At 42.3% G+C, this 18,912-nt stretch overlaps 1 protein-coding gene across 1 annotated transcript in view; it reads right to left on the bottom strand.

The window, feature by feature from the left end:
* CDC23 (cell division cycle 23) overlaps positions 1 to 17,942 on the bottom strand; it is a 35,488-nt gene extending 17,546 nt beyond the window's left edge. Inside the window, exons 1-9 of the mRNA XM_023195454.1 lie at positions 17,741 to 17,942; positions 17,580 to 17,652; positions 10,521 to 10,658; positions 5,750 to 5,792; positions 4,950 to 5,055; positions 4,714 to 4,846; positions 2,219 to 2,396; positions 2,040 to 2,137; positions 1,836 to 1,917 (exon numbers count right to left, since the gene is read on the bottom strand). Of these exons, the coding sequence (XP_023051222.1) occupies positions 1,836 to 1,917; positions 2,040 to 2,137; positions 2,219 to 2,396; positions 4,714 to 4,846; positions 4,950 to 5,055; positions 5,750 to 5,792; positions 10,521 to 10,658; positions 17,580 to 17,652; positions 17,741 to 17,901 (1,012 nt within the window). The 5' untranslated portion in view covers positions 17,902 to 17,942. The remainder of the gene's footprint in view (positions 1 to 1,835; positions 1,918 to 2,039; positions 2,138 to 2,218; positions 2,397 to 4,713; positions 4,847 to 4,949; positions 5,056 to 5,749; positions 5,793 to 10,520; positions 10,659 to 17,579; positions 17,653 to 17,740) is intronic.
* Positions 17,943 to 18,912: the final 970 nt, after the last annotated feature.

The following is an 18,912-nucleotide window of genomic DNA, read 5'->3' as shown; positions in this document are numbered from 1 at the left end:
AAAAAAAAAAAAAAAAAAAAAAAAAAAAAAAACAAGAAAATGAGCCAGGCGTGGTGGTGGGTGCTTGTAGTCCCAGCTACTAGGGAGGTTGAGGCAGGAGAATCGCTTGAACCAGGGAGGCAAAGCTTGCAGTGAACTGAGATTGCAGCCACTGCACTCCAGCCTGGGTGACAGAGCAAGACTCCGTCTCAAAAAAATAAAATAACTGGCCAGCGCAGTGGCTCATACCTGTAATCCCAGCACTTTGGGAGGCCGAGGCAGCAGATCACAAGGTCAGGAGATGGAGACCATCCTGGCTAACACAGTGAAACCCCATCTCTACTAAAAATACAAAAAATTAGCCAGGCATGGCGGCATGCGCCTGTAGTCCCAGCTGCTGGGGAGGCTGAGGCAGGAGAATGGCATGAACCCGGGAGGCAGAGCTTGCAGTGAGCCGAGATCGCACCACTGCACTCCAGCCTGGGCGACAAAGCAAGGCTCCGTCTCAAAAATAAAATAAAATGATGGCCAGGCATAGTGGCTCACACTTATAATCCCAGCACTTTGGGAGGCTAAAGTGGGAAGACTACTTGAGCCCAGGGGTTGGAGGTTACAGTGAGCTAAGATTGTTACCACTGTACTCCAGCCTAAATGACGGAGACCCTTTCTCTTAAAAAAAAAAACAGAAACAAAAAAAAAAAAACACCAGGTGCAGGGGCTCACACCTGTAATCCCAGCACTTTGGGAGGCCGAGGCAGATAGATCATGAGGTTAGGAGATCAAGACCATCCTGGCTAACAAGGTGAAACCCCATCTCTACTAAAAACACAAAAACTTAGCCGGGCATGGTGGCAGGCCCCTGTAATCCCAGCTACTCGGGAGGCTGAGACAGGAGAATGGCGTGAACCTGGGAGGCGGAGCTTGCAGTGAGCCGAGATCGCACCACTGCATTCCAGCCTGGACAACAGAGGGAGACTCCATCTCAAAAAAAAAAAAGGGTACATCTATAAAATGCTAGTCATCAAAAATAATACAAGTTTAAATGTACTAACATGAAAAGATGGCAAAGATATTAAGTTAAAAAATAGGAAGTTAGATAGCACTATGTATAATGATATAGTTTTTGCAAGCAAACAATATAGACATACACATATAATACATACTTCTTTTTTTTTTTTTTTTTTTTTGAGACAGAGTCTCGCTCTGTCACCCAGGCTGGAGTGTAGTAGCACGATCTTGGCTCAATGCAACCTCCACCTCCGGGTTCATGTGATTCTTCTGCCTCAGCTTCCCAAGTAGCTGGGACTACAGGCGAGCGCCACCACACCCAGCTAATTTTTGTATTTTTAGTAGAGACGGCGTTCCACCATATTGGCCAGGCTGGTCTTGAACACCTGACCTTGTGATCTGCCCACCTTGGCCTCCCAAAGTGCTGGGATTTTAGGCATGAGCCACTGCTCCTGGACCCTACACATACATGTTTAATATTTGCTCAGAAAAATATTCTGGAATCATGTTTACCAAACAATCCCAAACAGTGGGATTACAGTGAGCTTTTACATTCTATAGTATGTAATTGTTACCTTTGATACTTTTGTATTATTGAGTTGTTTGTTTGTTTGTTTATTTAAGAGATGGGCTCTCACCCTGTTGTTGCCCAGCCCTGGTGTGCAGTGACATGATCACAGCTGACTGCTGCCCTGACATCCTCTGCTCAAACAATCCTCCCACCTCTCTCTCCTGAGTAGAGGAAACTAAAGGCACGCACCACCATCCCTAGCTAATTGTGGTTATTTTCACATGTGTTATTTATAATAAATATAAATCTTAAAAGAAAAAATGTAGTTAACTCTTACCAATTACACAGCACGTTTCTACACGATACTTATCAATCTCACAGAGGTTATGAGCCAGATAACTCAACTCCGATTTCATGCTCTGGGATAAAAGAAAAAGACAATATAAGTATGAAAAAAGAACTCCTTAAATTATTTTTCCTGTAGCTAATACAAGTGGGTGACAATCCAACCCAGGAGATCCAAGCAAGAGAAGCAGCTCACCCTGACATAAAGAAGATTGGAGAATGTGTCCATATTTTCAATCCTGTAAGGGTCTTGTTTCCTTAGCTCATTAAAAATGGAGAGGGCTTTGTCAATATCTGCAGAAAGAAGGTAGTTCAGAAAACAGCACAATGCACCTGTCAGGGTCTGATAGTATTTTATTGTCTTTATTCACTCACCTCTGATATTGTGATAGGCAACTGCAATTTGGGAAACAATATATGAGCTCTTAGAGAAGCCCACATCAATGAGATTCTGATACTTTTGCAGGGCCTCCTCTATCAACTGCAACTCTGTGTATATATGAGCCAGAAAAAACTCTTTCATCCAGGTGTCTGGCAAAGACAGGAACTTCAGCTAGCAGCAGAAGAGAGAGGGACACACTTAATATAACTTGACCTCTCTCTCAAACAAACATCCAGGAACTATCTTTATTGTCTAAAGGAATTTATCACTAAAATTTTATTAGAACACCTAGTAATGAAAACAGGGCAGTCCAATTAAGTGAATATGACTTATAAGCATAATAGAGAGGAATAACCTAGTTGGGAAAGGCTCCAAAGAAAAGACAGGATTTGAGGTGAGTCTTAAGAGAATGGGTAGGATTTAAATAGAAGAGGGGAGAGGAAGGGAAAGAAGACAATAGTCTAGACAAGGGTAATAGCATAAGGAGAGGCAAAACAGTCATGATGAATGTGAGTGAGTAGGATGAGGCAACTAGCTTGGTTTGCGGAGAGGCTATGTACTGGGAAGTGGTGGAAAAATAAAACTGAATGGGTAGAGTGCGTTCTAGGGTACAACAGATAATGGGATACAATAGGGAACCACTGCAAATATTCAGTAAGAGAATGACATGATGACATGGGAGCTTTAAGAATAAGTTTGGAAACAGGCCAGGTGGAATGGCTCAAGCCTGCAATCCCAGCACTTTGGGAGGCTATGGGAGAGGATCCCTGAGGCCAGGAGTTTGACACCAGCCCTGACAAGAGAGCAAAACTTCATCTTCACAAAAAAAAAAAAAAAAAGAAAAAAATAGTTTGGAAATAGTATGCAGATGACTTGGAAATGGAAGTATAAAAATGGGAACACTAGATAGAGGGTATCCATTACTTATAAAGTAATCCAAATTTGAGATGACAACTGAGATGATAAAGGAAACCAAGAGAAAGAGATGTATACAAGAATGTAATCATGGTTATGTCTCATGACAGACTAGATAAAGGGAGATAACAGAAAAGGAAGACACAGTATGACTCTAAAGTGTCAAGACTGGATGTCATTGTTAATAGCGATGCTAGTAACAGTCTATAAAGTTGGGAGAATAATTTAGTAGGTAAGATGAGGAATTTGGTTTGCATATTTTGAATCCAGAGATTGTTTAACAAACTTTCAATGAAAGTCTAGCAGGCAGTTACACATAGGTGAATAAAAGTAAACGAAGATAAGATTTCAGATACAGATTTAGTGACAAGTCATTACTGAGGGAAATCAACAAGACTTTAAGGCCAAAATAAGGAAGTGTATTGTTGCTTCTATTAACTACTGAAGAATAGCAAAATAAACACTAGAGACAATGTCCTCTACTAATGGCTAATAAAATGACTGGAGTTTAAAAACAACTTAATATACATTATTTCCTTAATGAGCAAATTTCCGAATCTTTACAGAATCCATGACAGCTCAGAAGAGGCCTAAACAATGTTTTTTTGTTTGTTTGTCTGAGATTGAGTTTCGCTCCTTCGCCCAGACTGCAGTGAAGTAGCGCCATCAGGGCTCACTGCAACCTCTGCCCCCCAAGTTCAAGTGATTCTCCTGCCTCAGCTTCCCAAGTAGCTGGGATTACAGGCACCCACCACACCTGGCTAATTTTTATATTTTCAGTAGAGACAGGGTTTTGCCATGTTGACCAGGCTGGTCTTGAACTCCTGACCTCAGGTGATCCACCCACTTTGGCTTCCCAAAGTGCTAGAATTACAGGCGTGAGCTACCACACCCGGCCATAATGTTTTAATACAATTCTTGATAGCAGAGAAACCTTTCCCATAGCATCTTTGAGATTAGGGGAGAAACTATAATAACATTCAGTCTACAAAATAAGTCACAGTAGGCTGGGCATGGTGGTTCATGCCTGTAATCCTAGCACTTTGGGAGACTGAGGCAGGAGGATCACTTGAGGTCAGGAGTTTGAGGCCAGCCTGGCCAACATGGTGAAACCCCGTCTCTCCTAAAAATACAAAAATTAGCTGGGCATGGTTGTGCGTGCCTGTAGTCCCAGCCACTTGGGAGGCTGAGGCAGAAGAATTGCTTGAACCCGAGAAGCAGAGGGTGCAGTGAGCCAAGATCACACCACCGCACTCCAGCCTAGGTGAAAGAGTAAGACTCCATCTCAAACAAAAACAAAAACAAGTCACAGTAGAACTGAAATGTGAAAACATGAATATGAAAAAAATATTCTAATATAACTGGATACAAATCCAACAGCAACTACTGAAAAAGAGCTAGTCATCAGTCTTTCAAACAAAGACTTAATTCCAAAACGGTGAAAGACACCAGACGCGCAGCAAAGAGAGAACTATAACCAAAGGCCTGCTAAAACTTCCCCCACCCCTATATTACTACAGAATTATAGAAGGCTTGAAGCAGAGGGTTTTTCACATAGCTCATAACAATTTACCATCTCTTTGTCTGTGATCAGGTTACAGAGTTCTAACCAGGCTCCCCAATGCAAGGGCAAAACATGAGTAGCTTCCACAAACACATCAATGGCCTCTTTCACCAAGTCCAGTTTTCGAAGCACCACACCATATCTGGGGAAAAAAAGAAACAATCACAGAAGTTAATGCTATTTAATAGCTCCTTTCTACTCAGGAGAATATGTTACAGAAAGTTCCAAATTACTGTAACACTTACAGATAAAGTCCAAATCCATCAAGTTCTCGAGCTTGGTGTTTTTTGCTGAGTTCCACTCTCAATTCTCTAAGAGCCTCATTTTTCACTTGTCCTTTTTCCAGGGGGCCTAGGAAAGAAACAGAGTCTCTGTTCTAAGGTTAGGGTGCTGGTTTTGATTTTCTTATTTTATTTATTTACTTGTTTTATTAGAGACAGGGTCTCGCTATGTTCCCCAGGCTGGTCTCAAACTCCTAGGCTCAAGTGATCCTCCCGCCTCAGACTCCCAAAGTGCTGGGATTACAGGTGTGAGCCACTGTACCCAGCTCATTTTCATATGCATAGATATTCTCTTTAGCATCAACAAAAGTTACACCTGAAACCTCTAGCAAATACAAGGTACCAATGATACCTTACACAACCCATTTACTGTACTCCAGAAATTGCAACTACTAATGGGTTTACAGTCATACTCTGTTAGACCCACACAGATGTTTTTTTTTTAAATTTCAATTCGTTATGAATGTTTAAAAATGAAAAACCTCAACTAAAAACTAAAACTCTAAATTTCTAGCTTCAGGTTGCAGAGAACAGAGAAGGGCCAAGGGAAGAAAGCCCTCACAATACCAAGCCCAAGCCCAGATTCCGCCAAGACAGCCCTCAGCTGTAGCTGAGTATAAGGCAGCTGAGATAAACCAGGTGCGTTCCAATTTGTAATGGTTATCCTCAGACCATTCCATTCATATTACCTGCCTGGCTCTTGAAGGCATTTAAGTTTGCAACCCTGCTTTTTAGGTCAAAAGGTAAAAGAAAAACATTCGTACCTAAGCTATCAACTGTTTCATCGTCCTTCTTTTTTTCTCCAGACTGTAAGAGAAAATCAACAAATAGGTCTTTTTTCAATTTATTCTAAAACATATTCTAAAACTAGCATCGTGATCCTACCTAAAGGGCCAAGTTCAACCAAAATGGCATCTACTTTTTGTCACTATTTATTTATTTATTTATTTATTTATTTATTGAGACAGTCTCACTTTGCTTTGTTGCCCAGGCTGGAGCACAGTGGTGTGGTCTCAGCTCACTGCAACTTCTGCCTCCCAGGTTCAAGTGATTCTCCAGCCTCAGCTTCCCGAGTAGCTAGGATTACAGGCACCCGCCACCACGCCTGGCTAATTTTTGTATTTTTAGTAGAGATGTGGTTTCGTCATGCTGGCCAGGTTGGTCTCAAACTCCGGACCTCACGTGATTTGCCCACCTTGGCCTCCCAAAGTGTTGGGATTACAGGCATGAGCCACTGTGCCCAGCTGGTCACTAAATTAACTCTTCAGGGGCTCCCTGGCCAAATCTGGAGTTATCTGAGCACCAAAATAATTAAGTAATGAATTATGCACAATTAAAAATATAGCAATCCATGAGTCCATACTGATACTAAATAGATAAATAAATGGGGAAAGGGAGGGAAGGCTCTTTCTTAAAGTAGAATGCCAAGGGTTGAGTAGTAAATGTAGACAGAACGCTAGAGTAGAAAATCATCATTCTGCAACATTATAGTAAAGATTGTTTCAGATAAAAATTAACAATGAATATTAAATTTAGAGAAAAAGTTGTATGAGAAGCAAGATATTTGCATGGTCTTAAAGTGTATCCCCACAGATTATTGATGAGTTGCAAGGGAAATAACAGTAACTACAGAGTGGAGAAAATGGATAACATCTTCATCAAATGCTCAAAATTAACAATAACAGTGAGGGGCTTATGGGCATTGTGTAACACTAGATGCAATGCCCTGTGAAAAAACATCGGACATATCCAAAATGAAGAATGTTCTATTAACAAAAGGGAAAGATTCACATACCAAGAATATGTGAAAAAAAGGAGGAGAGAGGGAAAGGAAAGGAAGGGGAAATAGAAAGGGAAAAGAAGTCAAACACACAGAATGTACAACACAGGGTGAACCCTAATGTAAACTATGCACTTTTGTTGATATGATGCATCAATACTGGTTCACTGATTACAACAAATATATCACACTGATGCAGGATACTGATGGTGAGAGAAGCTCTGTGAGAGGGGAGAAGGAGGTATATGGGAACTCCTGTACTTTCTGCTCAATTTTGCTGTGCACCTAAAACTGCTCTAAAAAATAGTCTATTAATTAAAAAAAAAAAAAGAAAGAAAGGAAAAGAAAGAGAAAAAGAAACGGAGGGAAGAACTATAAATTTCAAAAAAAGTCAATGACGTAAAAGACAAATAAGGCTGTTCCAGATTAGTGGAGATTAAAGAGACATGACAACTGATTCCAGATGGTACTGAGGAGGAAATGCTATAGAAGACACTGCTGGGTCAATTGACAAGACTGGAATTCAGCCCAGTGCAGTGGCTCAGGCCTGTAATCCCAGCACTTTGGGAGGCCGAGGCATGCGGATCACCTAAGGTCAGGAGTTCCAAAGCAGCTTGACCAACGTGGCAAAACCCCGTCTCTATTAAAAAAATACAAAAATTAGCCAGGCATGGTGGCGAGCACCTGTAATCCCAGCTACCCAGGAGGCTGAGGCAGGAGAATCACTTGAATCCGGGAGGCGGAGGTTGCAGTGAGCCAAGATCACGCCACTGCACTCCAGCCTGGGTGACAGAGCTAGACTCCGTCTCAAATAAAAAAAAAATTTGGAATTCGATAATAGATTAAATGTGGTATCAAATGCCATATTTAACAACACGGTGTTAAATTTACTAAAGTTGATAACTATGTTGTGGTTATTTAAGAAAATGTCCTTATTCTAAAGAGAACACATTGAAGCATTTAGGGGTAAAGAACGATGATATCTACAACTTACTCTCAAACTGTTCAGAGTTAAACAATTCCATGTGTATGCACACATTGTGTAGAGATAGAGAGAAATGATAAAGCAAATAGGATTAATGTTCACAATAGGCAAATCTGCATAAAGAGTACATGAGTGCCGGGCACAGTGGCTCACAGCTATAATCCCAGCACTTTGGGAGGCCAGAGCGGGTGGATCATCTGAGGTCAGGAGTTCAACACCAGCCTGACCAATATGGTGAAACCCCATCTCTACTAAAATTACAAAAATTAACTGGACATGCTGGTGTGCGCCTGTAGTCCCAGCTGCTTGGGAGGCTGAGGTAAGAGAAACGCTTGACCCCCATAGGCAGAGGTTACAGTGAGTCAAGATCGCGCCACCGCACTCCAGCCTGGGCGACAGAGCAAGACTCCGTTTCAAAAAAGAAAAAAGTACATGAGTATTCTTTGTATTATTCTTATTCTCGCAACTTGTCAATTTGGAATTATTTTCAAATAAAAGGTTAAAAAGTAAACATTCAGACTTTCTTTTTTTTTTTTTTTTTTTAGGAGACAGGGTCTTGCTCTGTTGCCCAAGCTGGAGTACAATGGAGCAATCTTGGCTCACTGCAACCTCCACCTCCTGGGCTCAAGCGATCCTCCTATCCCAGCCTCCCAAGTAGCTGGAGCCACAGGCACACGCCACCACACCTGGCTAATTATTGTATTTTTTGTAGAGACGGGGTTTCACCATGCCGCCCAGGCTTCCTTTTATATTTTATATATTTGCTGTAAGGAAGTTTATTTTATCCCAAACTTCAGCAAATGCTGGTTCTATTCTACCATAACTCATCCAAATTAGTGCTTCTACACAGGTATAGATTGTATGTGAAAGATTAACTTTTTAAATCCCATAATTTCAAAATATCTTTTTTTTTTTTGAGACGGAGTCTTGCTCTGCCGCCGGGCTGGAGTGCAGCGGCCGGATCTCAGCTCACTGCAAGCTCCGCCTCCCGGGTTTACGCCATTCTCCTGCCTCAGCCTCCCGAGTAACTGGGACTACAGACGCCCGCCACCTCGCCCGGCTAGTTTTTTGTATTTTTAGTAGAGACGGGGTTTCACCGTGTTAGTCAGGATGGTCTCGATCTCCTGACCTGTGATCCGCCCGTCTCAGCCTCCCAAAGTGCTGGGATTACAGGCTTGAGCCACCGCGCCCGGCTCAAAATATCTTTCTTAAACTCAAGGAGATAAGCAAAATGTGGTATATAAATACAATGGAATATTATTAAACCTTAAAAAAGAAGGAAATTCTTATATATGCTACCACATGGATGAAACTTGACAGCATTATGGTAAGTGAAATAAGACAGTCACAAAAAGACTAATACTGCATGATTCCACTTATGTAAGGTACTTATAGTACAGATCATAGAAACAGAAAATAGAATAGTGGTTGCAAAGGGTTCCTACCTTGGGGGAAGGGAAAAATGAAGAGTTATTGTTTAATGGGTATAGAATTTTAGTTTCACAAGACAAAAAATGTTCTAATGATGGATGATGGTGACGGTTGAACATTATAAAGGCATTTAATACCACTGAATTGTAAACTTTAAAAATATTAAAATGGGCTGGGCGAAGTGGCTCACGCCTGTAATCCCAGCACTTTGGGAGGCTGAGGTCAGGAGATTGAGACCACCCTGGCTAACACAGTGAAACCCAGTCTCTACTAAAAATACAAAAAAATTAGCCAGGCATGGTGGCGGGTGCCTGTAGTCCCAGCTACTTGGGAGGCTGAGGCAAGAGAATGGCATGAACCCGGGAGGCAGAGCTTGCAGTGAGCCGAGATTGCACCACTGCACTCCAGCCTGGGCGACAGAGCAAGACTCCGTCTCAAAAAAAAAAAAAAAAAAAGTGAAAATGGTAAATTGGAAAAAAAAAAAACAAAGATGACTTAAACATAGTCCATAACTGCAAGAAGTTACCATGCTTGACAAATATAAGCTATGCTAACAGTTGATCAACCCAAATCAGAAAATCTGAAATCTGAATTGCTCCAAAACCCAAAACTTTTTCAGCACCAATGACACTCAAAGCACCAATGACACTCACTGGAGCATTTTTTTATTTCAACCAGTAAGTATAATGCAAATATACCAAAATCGGAAAAAAAAAAAAAAAACCTGAAAAAAATCCGAAATCTGAAACACTTTTGGTCCCAAGCATTTCAAGTAAAGGATACTCAACCTGTACTAGGAAACGAGAGTATATAAAATGTTTTTTTAAATCAATTTATATAGATAAAAACTAAGAAAAAAGTAGGCAAGTAAATTCATGTTTCAAAGTAAAATAATAAATTATACTTAAATTATTATTCAATTCAGTATTAAGTTGGTTTACTTGTATTGTCCTTTACAGTCATAATTTTTAATAGTCATGAAAGAAAAACAACAAATATACTATAAAAATGATAAATGAATTTATAAATTTAAAAGTCAGCCCAGGCTTTTTAACTTCTTACACAATAATATTAATTTACAGGCATGAAGAACCTTATATAACCTAAAGCAAATAATCAGGTTGTTACTTATCCTGTTAAGTCATTCCTAAGAATATTTTCTTCTGTACCACCATTTTTAACTTTATTTATGATATCTTTTTTTATTATTGCTAAGTATTTATAAAGTACATTCATTCAGTGGCCCACTGCTAAGCTATTTAAAAGATTTAACTTTTCCATTGGTTCTAAATATGGATGTTTCACTAAAGGCAGAATGACATTTTAAAATGGCCCTCACCAGATATCTGGAATACATATACAGAAAATAGGCTTTCTTGCTATCACAGCCATGCAGAAAATGTGCTGCCCGATCATACTCTTTAACGTCAAAGTAGGCCTTGGCCAGGGTATAGGCATCCATATCCTGGGCATCCTCCTAGAAAGGAAACAAGCTTGTGTAAGTGTTTGGGAATAGGACAACAAAAGTTCAAATCTAAAAAGTATATTCATTAATTTTAAGATGTGAGAGAAAAATGATTGTTTTCTTCCTCCTAAAAACCTAGAATATGTAGATACATATATATATAATTTTATATATTTATTTTATTACCAAGGAAGCCCACAGAACTTTTTTTTTTTTTTTTTTTTTCTGAGACAGAGTATCACTCTGTCACCCAGGCTGGAGTGCAGTGGCACAATCTCAGCTCACTGCAATCTCTGCCTCCCAGGTTCAAGCGACTGTTGTGCCTCAGCTGCCAGAGTAGCCGGGATTACAGGTGTGCGCCACCACTTCTAGCTAATGTTTGTATTTTTAGTAGTGATGGGGTTTCACCATATTGGCCAGGCTGGTCTCAAACTCATGGCCTCAAGTGATCTGCCTGCCTCAGCCTCCGAGTAAAAAGTGCTGGTATTACAGGTATGAGCCACTGCACCCGGCCAAGCTTTTCTTTCTAAAATATTTTTTCAAAATAAAAAGATGGAGAAAAAAGAAAACTTTAAAAATCTAAACCAACACACTCATAAATGTATATTGTTTCTATAAATGTAGTAGAAAGTTGAATAGGCTTTGGTATTAAGGATCTAGATTCAAATTCCGACTTTTTGATTTCCTGGTTTCAGGACATTGGTAGGGAGGTTACTTAGCTTCTCTGAGCATCCATTTCTTCATCTGTAAAATGAAGCCAATAATACTGACCTTACAGATTTGACTTGAGGAAAATGTGAGTCACATAAAATATCCAGCATTAATCTTGGCATTCTATTCCTTCTCCCGTCTTTTAAATTCCAACATAAATGCAATTTACGTGCAATTACTTTTGTTTTTTGTACTTCAATAAAGTTTTATCATAATTTAGTATTGCTGAAGGCACAGAACACAGCTATAATTCTCTAGGTAAAAAAAATTAGATAATGTCACATTTAAGTTAAAAACATACAATCCTTGGCTGGGCGCAGTGGCTCACACCTATAATCCCAGTACTGCAGGAGACCAGGCCAAGAGGATGGCTTGAACTCAGGAGCTCAGGACTGGCCTAGGCAAAGTGGCGAGACCCTGTCTCTACTAAAAACACAAAAAATAGTTGGGTGTGGTGCTGTGTGCTTGGGGTCCCAGCTACTTGGAAGGCTGAGGCAGGAGAATCGCTTGTTGCAGTGAGCCAAGATCACACTACGGCACTTCAACCTGGTGACAGAGCAAGACTCTGTCTCAAAAAAAAACAAAAAACAAAAATTCAATCCGCCAAATTATTTTTTTTGAGACAGAGTCTTGCTCTGTCACCTAGGATGGAATGCAGTGGAGCGATCTTGGCTGACTGTAACCTCCGCCTTCTAGGTTCAAGCAATTCTCCTGCCTCAGCCTCCTTAGCAGCTGGGCTTACAGGCACCCGCCACCATGCTCGGCTAATTTTTGTATTTTAGTAGAGACAGAGTTTCACCAGGCTGGTCTTGAACTCCTGACCTCAAGCGATCCACCCACCTTGAACTCTCGGCAAAGTGCTGGGATTACAGGCATGAGCCACCGCGCCCGGCCCAATCTCCCAAATTCTAAGGATGAGTTAATTAAAATTTGTATAACTTTATTTTCCTCATCTTTCTTGCCCCAAACATCACCAGCACAAAACTGGAACGAAAACATATTCAGTGCTTTCTTCATTGGATCAACACATCCTAAATATGGCCATTTAATTTAGGATTCTGGGGACCCTTTTCACATCCACTCACCACTTGTTTCTTTCTTTCCCCCAACTCTTTCACCTGCATTATGCCTTTTTGAGTAAGAAATACTCATTACGCCGGGCGCGGTGGCTCAAGCCTGTAATCCCAGCACTTTGGGAGGCCGAGACGGGCGGATCACGAGGTCAGGAGATCGAGACCATCCTGGCTAACACGGTGAAACCCCGTCTCTACTAAAAATACAAAAAACTAGCCGGGCGAAGTGGCGGGCGCCTGTAGTCCCAGCTACTCCGGAGGCTGAGGCAGGAGAATGGCGTAAACCCGGGAGGCGGAGCTTGCAGTGAGCTGAGATCCGGCCACTGCACTCCAGTCCGGGCGACAGAGCAAGACTCCGTCTCAAAAAAAAAAAAAAGAAATACTCATTACTGTTGAGTGGGACAAAAAAAGTCAAGAAAGGCATCATCAGGAAAACAAAATGGATTATAATGAAAAGCATTCAGGTTATACAAGCCTATGTATACATGCATATTATAGGCCCTGCATAAAATATATTCATAACAGTCTATATATCTTTATAATTCAGAAAGTTCTACTATTTGGATTATATTATCTTAAAATTTTTTGTTTTGTTTTTGCTTATAGGAAGAATCTGGAACGTTCTACTGAAAATTACATATAATTTAGAGGCATTTAGCATTTGGCTGAGTTTTATTTTGTTTCGTTTTGAGACAGGATCTCACTCTGTCTCCTGGGCTGTAGTGTAGCGGCGCAATCTCAGCTCACTCCAACCTCAGCCTCCTGGGCTCAAGTGATCCTCCTCCCACCTCAGCCTCCAGAGTCACTGGGACCACAGGTGTGTTCCACCACACCACCATGTATTTCTAGTACAGATGTGATCTCACTATGTTGCCCAGGCTGGTCTGGAACTCCTGGCCTCAAGCAATCCTTCCAAAGTGCTGGGATTACAGGCATGGGCCACCATGCTCAGCCAGGTTGAGTTTTTAAACCAAGAAGCCACAATTGGTCCTAGTCACATCTTATATTCAGCACTTTGGGAGGCCAAGATAGGTGGATCACCTGAGGTCAAGAGTTCGAGACCAGCCTAGCCAACATGGTGAAACCCCATCTCTACTAAAAAAATACAAAAAATTAGCCAGGCGTGGTGGTGAGTGCCTATAATCCCAGCTACTTGGGAGGCTGAAGCAGGAGAATCACTTGAACCTGGGAGGTGGAGGCTGCAGTAAGTGGAGATCATGCCATTGCACTCCAGCCTGGGAAACAGAGTGAGACTCAAAAAAAAAAAAAAAAAAAAAGCTTTGAGTCCAAGACAAAGGATAACGAGTTTAAAGCCTTATATGGCATGCTTCTTGGGTAATATTTATATAACATTGAGAGTAAGCAAGCCGGGTGTGGTGGGTCACACCTGTAATTCTAGCACTTTGGGAGGCTGAGGCGGGCGGATCACCTAAGGTCAGGAGTTTGAGGCCAGCCTGGCCAACATGGTGAAACCTCGTCTCTATTAAAAATACAAAAATTAGCCGGTCGTGGTGGCACATTCAGTAATCTCAGCTATTTGGGAGGCTGAGGCAGGAGAATCACTTAACCCGGGAGCCGGAGGTTGCAGTGAGCCGATATCGCGCCATCACACTCCAGCCTGGGTAACAGAGCAAAACTCCGTATCAAAAAAAAATAATAAAATAAAAAATAAAAATTGAGAGTAAGCTGTAACAAACATCTATTATGCAGATTGAGGACAGCATAATAATCTTGAATTTTAATAACTTTAAATATCACAGTTACGGCTGCAGTGAATCCCAGCACAACACTTTGGGAGGCTGAGAGGGGTGGATCACTTGAGGTCAGGAGTTCGAGACCAGCCTGGCCAACATAGTGAAACCTCCTCTCTACTAAAAATACAAAAAAATTAGCCAGGTGTTGTGGCATGCGCCTGTAATCCCAGCTACTCAGGAGGCTGGGACAGGAGAATCGCTTGAACCTGGGAGGTGGAGGTTGCAGTGAGCCGAGATTGAGCCACTGCACTCCAGCCTGGGTGACGGAGCAAGACTCTGTCTCAGGCCGGGCGCGGTGGCTCAAGCCTGTAATCCCAGCACTTTGGGAGGCCGAGACGGGCGGATCACGAGGTCAGGAGATCGAGACCATCCTGGCTAACACAGTGAAACCCAGTCTCTACTAAAAAGTACAGAAAACTAGCTGGGCAAGGTGGCGGGCGCCTGTCGTCCCAGATACTCGGGAGGCTGAGGCAGGAGAATGGCGTAAACCTGGGAGGTGGAGCTTGCAGTGAGCTGAGATCCAGCCACTGCACTCCAGCCCGGGCAACAGAGCAAGACTCCGGCTCAAAAAAAAAAAGACTGTGTCTCAAAATAACAAACAAACAAACAAACAAAAAATCACAGTTTTGGCTCACACCTGTAATCCCAGCACTTTGGGATGCCTCAGTGGGTGGATCCTGAGGTGAGGAGTTCAAACCAGCCTGGCCAACATGGTGAAACCTCATCTCTACTGAAAATACAAAAAAGTAGCCGGGTGTGGTGGCACACGCCTGTAGTCTCAGCTACTCGGAGGCTGAGGCAGGAGAATCCATTGAACCTGGGAGGCAGAGGCTGCAGTGAGCGGAGATCATACTACTGCACTCCAGCCTGGGTGACACAGCAACATTCCGTCTCAAAAAAATAAATAAATAAAATAAAATAAATAAATCACAGTTTTAAGGTTTACTGTAGTTTAAACTTTAGATCAAAACATTATTCTGGGGTTTTTTAGAGACAGTTCCTAGAGAAAACCTGAAAACACTAAGTACACAACAAATTAGTAAAGAGGCTGCTGAATCAATCATTCTCACAGCACACTGAAAGCTATTCAACAAACCAATAGCTAATACTTTACAATAATTCAGTAACGGTCAGGTTTCTGCAATGTCTGTAAAATCCCTGTATATAATATGAACCCTCAGGAGAGGGTGGTATTTACTGAGGCGCTACTTCTCAATAAATATGCTTTATTTACTCATTCAGTAGTTATTTATCCTATTTAGGGAACACTTATAAACCGTTGGTGGAATTGTAAGTTAGTTCAGCCTCTTCACAAAGCAGTTCAGAGATTTCTCAAAGAACTAAAAATAGAATTACCATTTGACTCAGCAATCCCATTACTGGGTATATACCCAAAGGAAAATAAATTATTCTACCAAAAAAACACCTGCACTCGCATGTTTACCACAGCACTATTCACAATGGCAAAGACATGGAATCAATCTAGGCGCCCATCAATGGTGCACTAGATAAAGAAAATGTGGTACATATATACCATGGAATACTACACAGCCATAAAAAAGAACAAAATCATGTCCTTTGCAGTAACATGGATGCAGCTAGAGGCCATTATCCAACGTGAATTAACACAGAACTAGAAACCCAAATACAGCATGTTCTCACTTACAAGTGGAAGCTGATCACTGGGTACACACGGAGATAAAGATGGGAACAACAGACACTGGGGACTCCAAAAAGGGGAGGGAGAAAAGCAAAGGGTGAAAACTATCTGGCCAGGTGCGGTGGCTCATGCCTGTAATCCCAGCACCTGAAGTCAGGAGTTCCGAACCAGCCTGGTCAACATGGTGAAACTCCGTCCTTACTAAAAATACAAAAAGTTAGCTGGGCGTGGTGACGGGTGCTTGTAATCTGAGCTACTCCAGAGGGTGAGGCAGAAGAATTGCTTGAACCTGGGAGGCAGAGGTTGCAGTGAGCTGAGATCATGCCATTGTACTCCAGCCTGGGCAACAAGAGCAAGACTCCGTCTCAAAATAAAAAAAAAAAAAAAAAGTAAAACAAAATAAAACTATTTATCAGGTATTATGTTCACTATTTGGGTGATAGGTTCAACTGAAGCCCAAACCTCAGAATCACACAATATATCCATGTAACAAACCTGCACAGGTAACCCCTGAATCTAACACTTAAACGACAAAAACAATTATTTATCCTATTCAGGACCAACGATGGGCCTAGGCATTATGAAAGTGGGCACAGGAGTAAAAGCTAGTGAGACAGATATAAATTGGATTGACTCAAAAAATTTACCTAAGAGTATACCGTATGCTTTACTTATTGCTTTATTTAATCTTCTTGAAAATCTAGCAATTATTAACATTACCTATAGATGAGAAGGCTGTCACTTAGAAATCATTTGCCCACATTGGTGCTACTAATAAAGAACCTGACTGAAATATAGATGCAAGCACCAGGTACACTTCTAAGCAGCCTATATTATTATCTCATTGACTTCTCTCAATATCCCCACTGAGTAGGTACTATTACTATCGTCACTGCACATATGAGAAAGTTGGCTCAGAAGGTTAAGTTGCCAAAGGTCACTTGAACCCAGGATCATCTCAACCCAGCGCCTAAACTCAACCATTACTTGCTATGCTGATCAGACAACAGTGTAGGTATTGTAAAAACTTTTTTTACCTCTTTTTTTTTTTGAGACAGTGTCTCGCTCTGCCCTCAGGCTGGAGTGCAATGGCACAATCTCAGCTCACGGCAACCTTCGCCTCCCGGGTTAAGAGATTCTCCTGCCTCAGCCTCCCGAGTAGTTGGGATTACAGGCGCGCGCCACCAGGTCCGGCTAATTTTGTATTTTTAGTAGAGACGGGGTTTCACCGTGTTGGGCAAGCTAGTCTCGAACTCCTAACCTCGTGATCCGCCCACCTCGGCCTCCCAAAGTGCTGGGATTACAGACGTGAGCCACCGCGCCAGACCAAACTTTTTATTCTTCTCATCCTTTTGGGTATTTATTATGCGATAGTCTTATAATTCCTTATAATAATATTTACTATTATGAGGCACTCTTATGTCTAGGTTTGGCTATAAGCACTAAAAGGCTGAAATCATAAGCAATAATTGTTTACTAATTCTCTCCAGCTTAAAATAAGAGGACCACCAAGTCTTTCAAAGCTCAAGAAAACTAGATGGATAAAATCATTGAAAACACTCAGCTCTTTGGATGCTTGAATTCCCTCTAAAACACTCAGCTCTTTGAATGCTTGAATTCCCTCTACAAACACTCCTGCTGAACAGTTTGCTCTCCTTCAGTAACAGGGCACTCAGTGGCTCTTGAGGCACATCCCTGGGTTGATGGGGAGCGCTCACAGTAAACATGTTCTTACCTCTGTAATAGGCGGAGGCGGTTGCAGCTCGGCCAGAGGCAATGCGGGAAGAGAGAAAGCCAACTCCGCCGACCTGGAACACCCACACAAACTAGATCAGCTCGACAAGCCCCCCAAGGCCAAGGATCCAAGCCCCGTCCCTTCCCACTCCAACATCTCACCATTTGCTACTGTGTAGTAGGCCCCGCTCCCGAGTAAGGCCCGCAATAAGCAGCAGTTGCTTTTTAATTTCCCGCAAATCTGAGAAATCGCTGTTTGTGGACAGGACAGGCGCCACTGCCGCCGTCACAGCCACCGGAACTACGGAGGTACTCGCAGCCATTTTCCCGACTCGGGCCACTTCAGCCAATCACCGGCGATAATACTGGCTGCCCAGCTGCACCAAAAATATCTGCCTGTCATTGGCCGGCTCTTGCTCCGGAAAAACCAGTCATAGGTCTTATTTCTGACAACGTCACGAAGAGGCGGGGGAAAAGAAACAATTACATCCCTAAATGGCCAAGAGCTACTGAGGCGGGAAAATTAGAAAGTAGGCGGGGCGAGGGAGAAGCCACGACCTCTGGGCGGGGCGGGGAAGAGGGGAATGAGTGACTGGGAAAAGTAAACTGGGAAGCTAGGGGTGGGAGTAGGGGCAAGAAAGGGTGGAGTGCCTTTCACTTTAGGGGTGATGTGATTGGATAAAATAGAAAGGGCGTAGTTTCAAGGCCGACTCTACCAGAGAATGACAAAGGGATGTATATGCTAAGTAAGGTGCATGGTAGCCTCTGGATTCTTCCTTAAAATAGGAGGATGCATTGCCCCATGTGGAGGATTTTTCCTCTTTGTCTACCCTTTCTTACCCCGGGTAGCCTGGGGTGGTGAGGGTGAGAGCATTTTTATATAACATGTGTTTAACAATAATTGTTAGCATTTCACATTTATTGAGGGCTTATCCTGCAACAGGTTCTGCCGTTTTACATCTATAATCTGGTTTAATCCTAAAAACAGCACTGTGATATTCGTATCATCCCAATTTTATAGACAGAAAAACGGAAGCTCGGCCAGGCGCGGTGGCTCACGCCTGTAAACCAACACTGTGGGAGGCCGAGGAGGGCGGATCACGAGGGTAACAGATCGAGACCATCCTGGCCAACACGGTGAAACCCTGTCTCTACTAAAAATACAACAAAAAAAAAATTAGCCAGGCGTGGTGGCGCGCGCCTGTAGTCCCAGTTATTCGGCAGGCTGAGGCAGGAGAATCGCTTGAACCCAGGAGGCGGAGGTTGCAGTGAGCCGAGATCGCGCCATTGCACTCCAGCCTGGGCGACAGAGCGAGACTCCGTCAAAAAAAGCA

This window comes from Piliocolobus tephrosceles, chromosome 4 (assembly GCF_002776525.5).
Source record: "Piliocolobus tephrosceles isolate RC106 chromosome 4, ASM277652v3, whole genome shotgun sequence".
In the NCBI taxonomy this organism is placed as follows: Eukaryota; Metazoa; Chordata; class Mammalia; order Primates; family Cercopithecidae; genus Piliocolobus; species Piliocolobus tephrosceles.
Note: the sequence above shows the minus strand (reverse complement) of the source record. Positions and strands in the feature narration are given on the sequence as shown.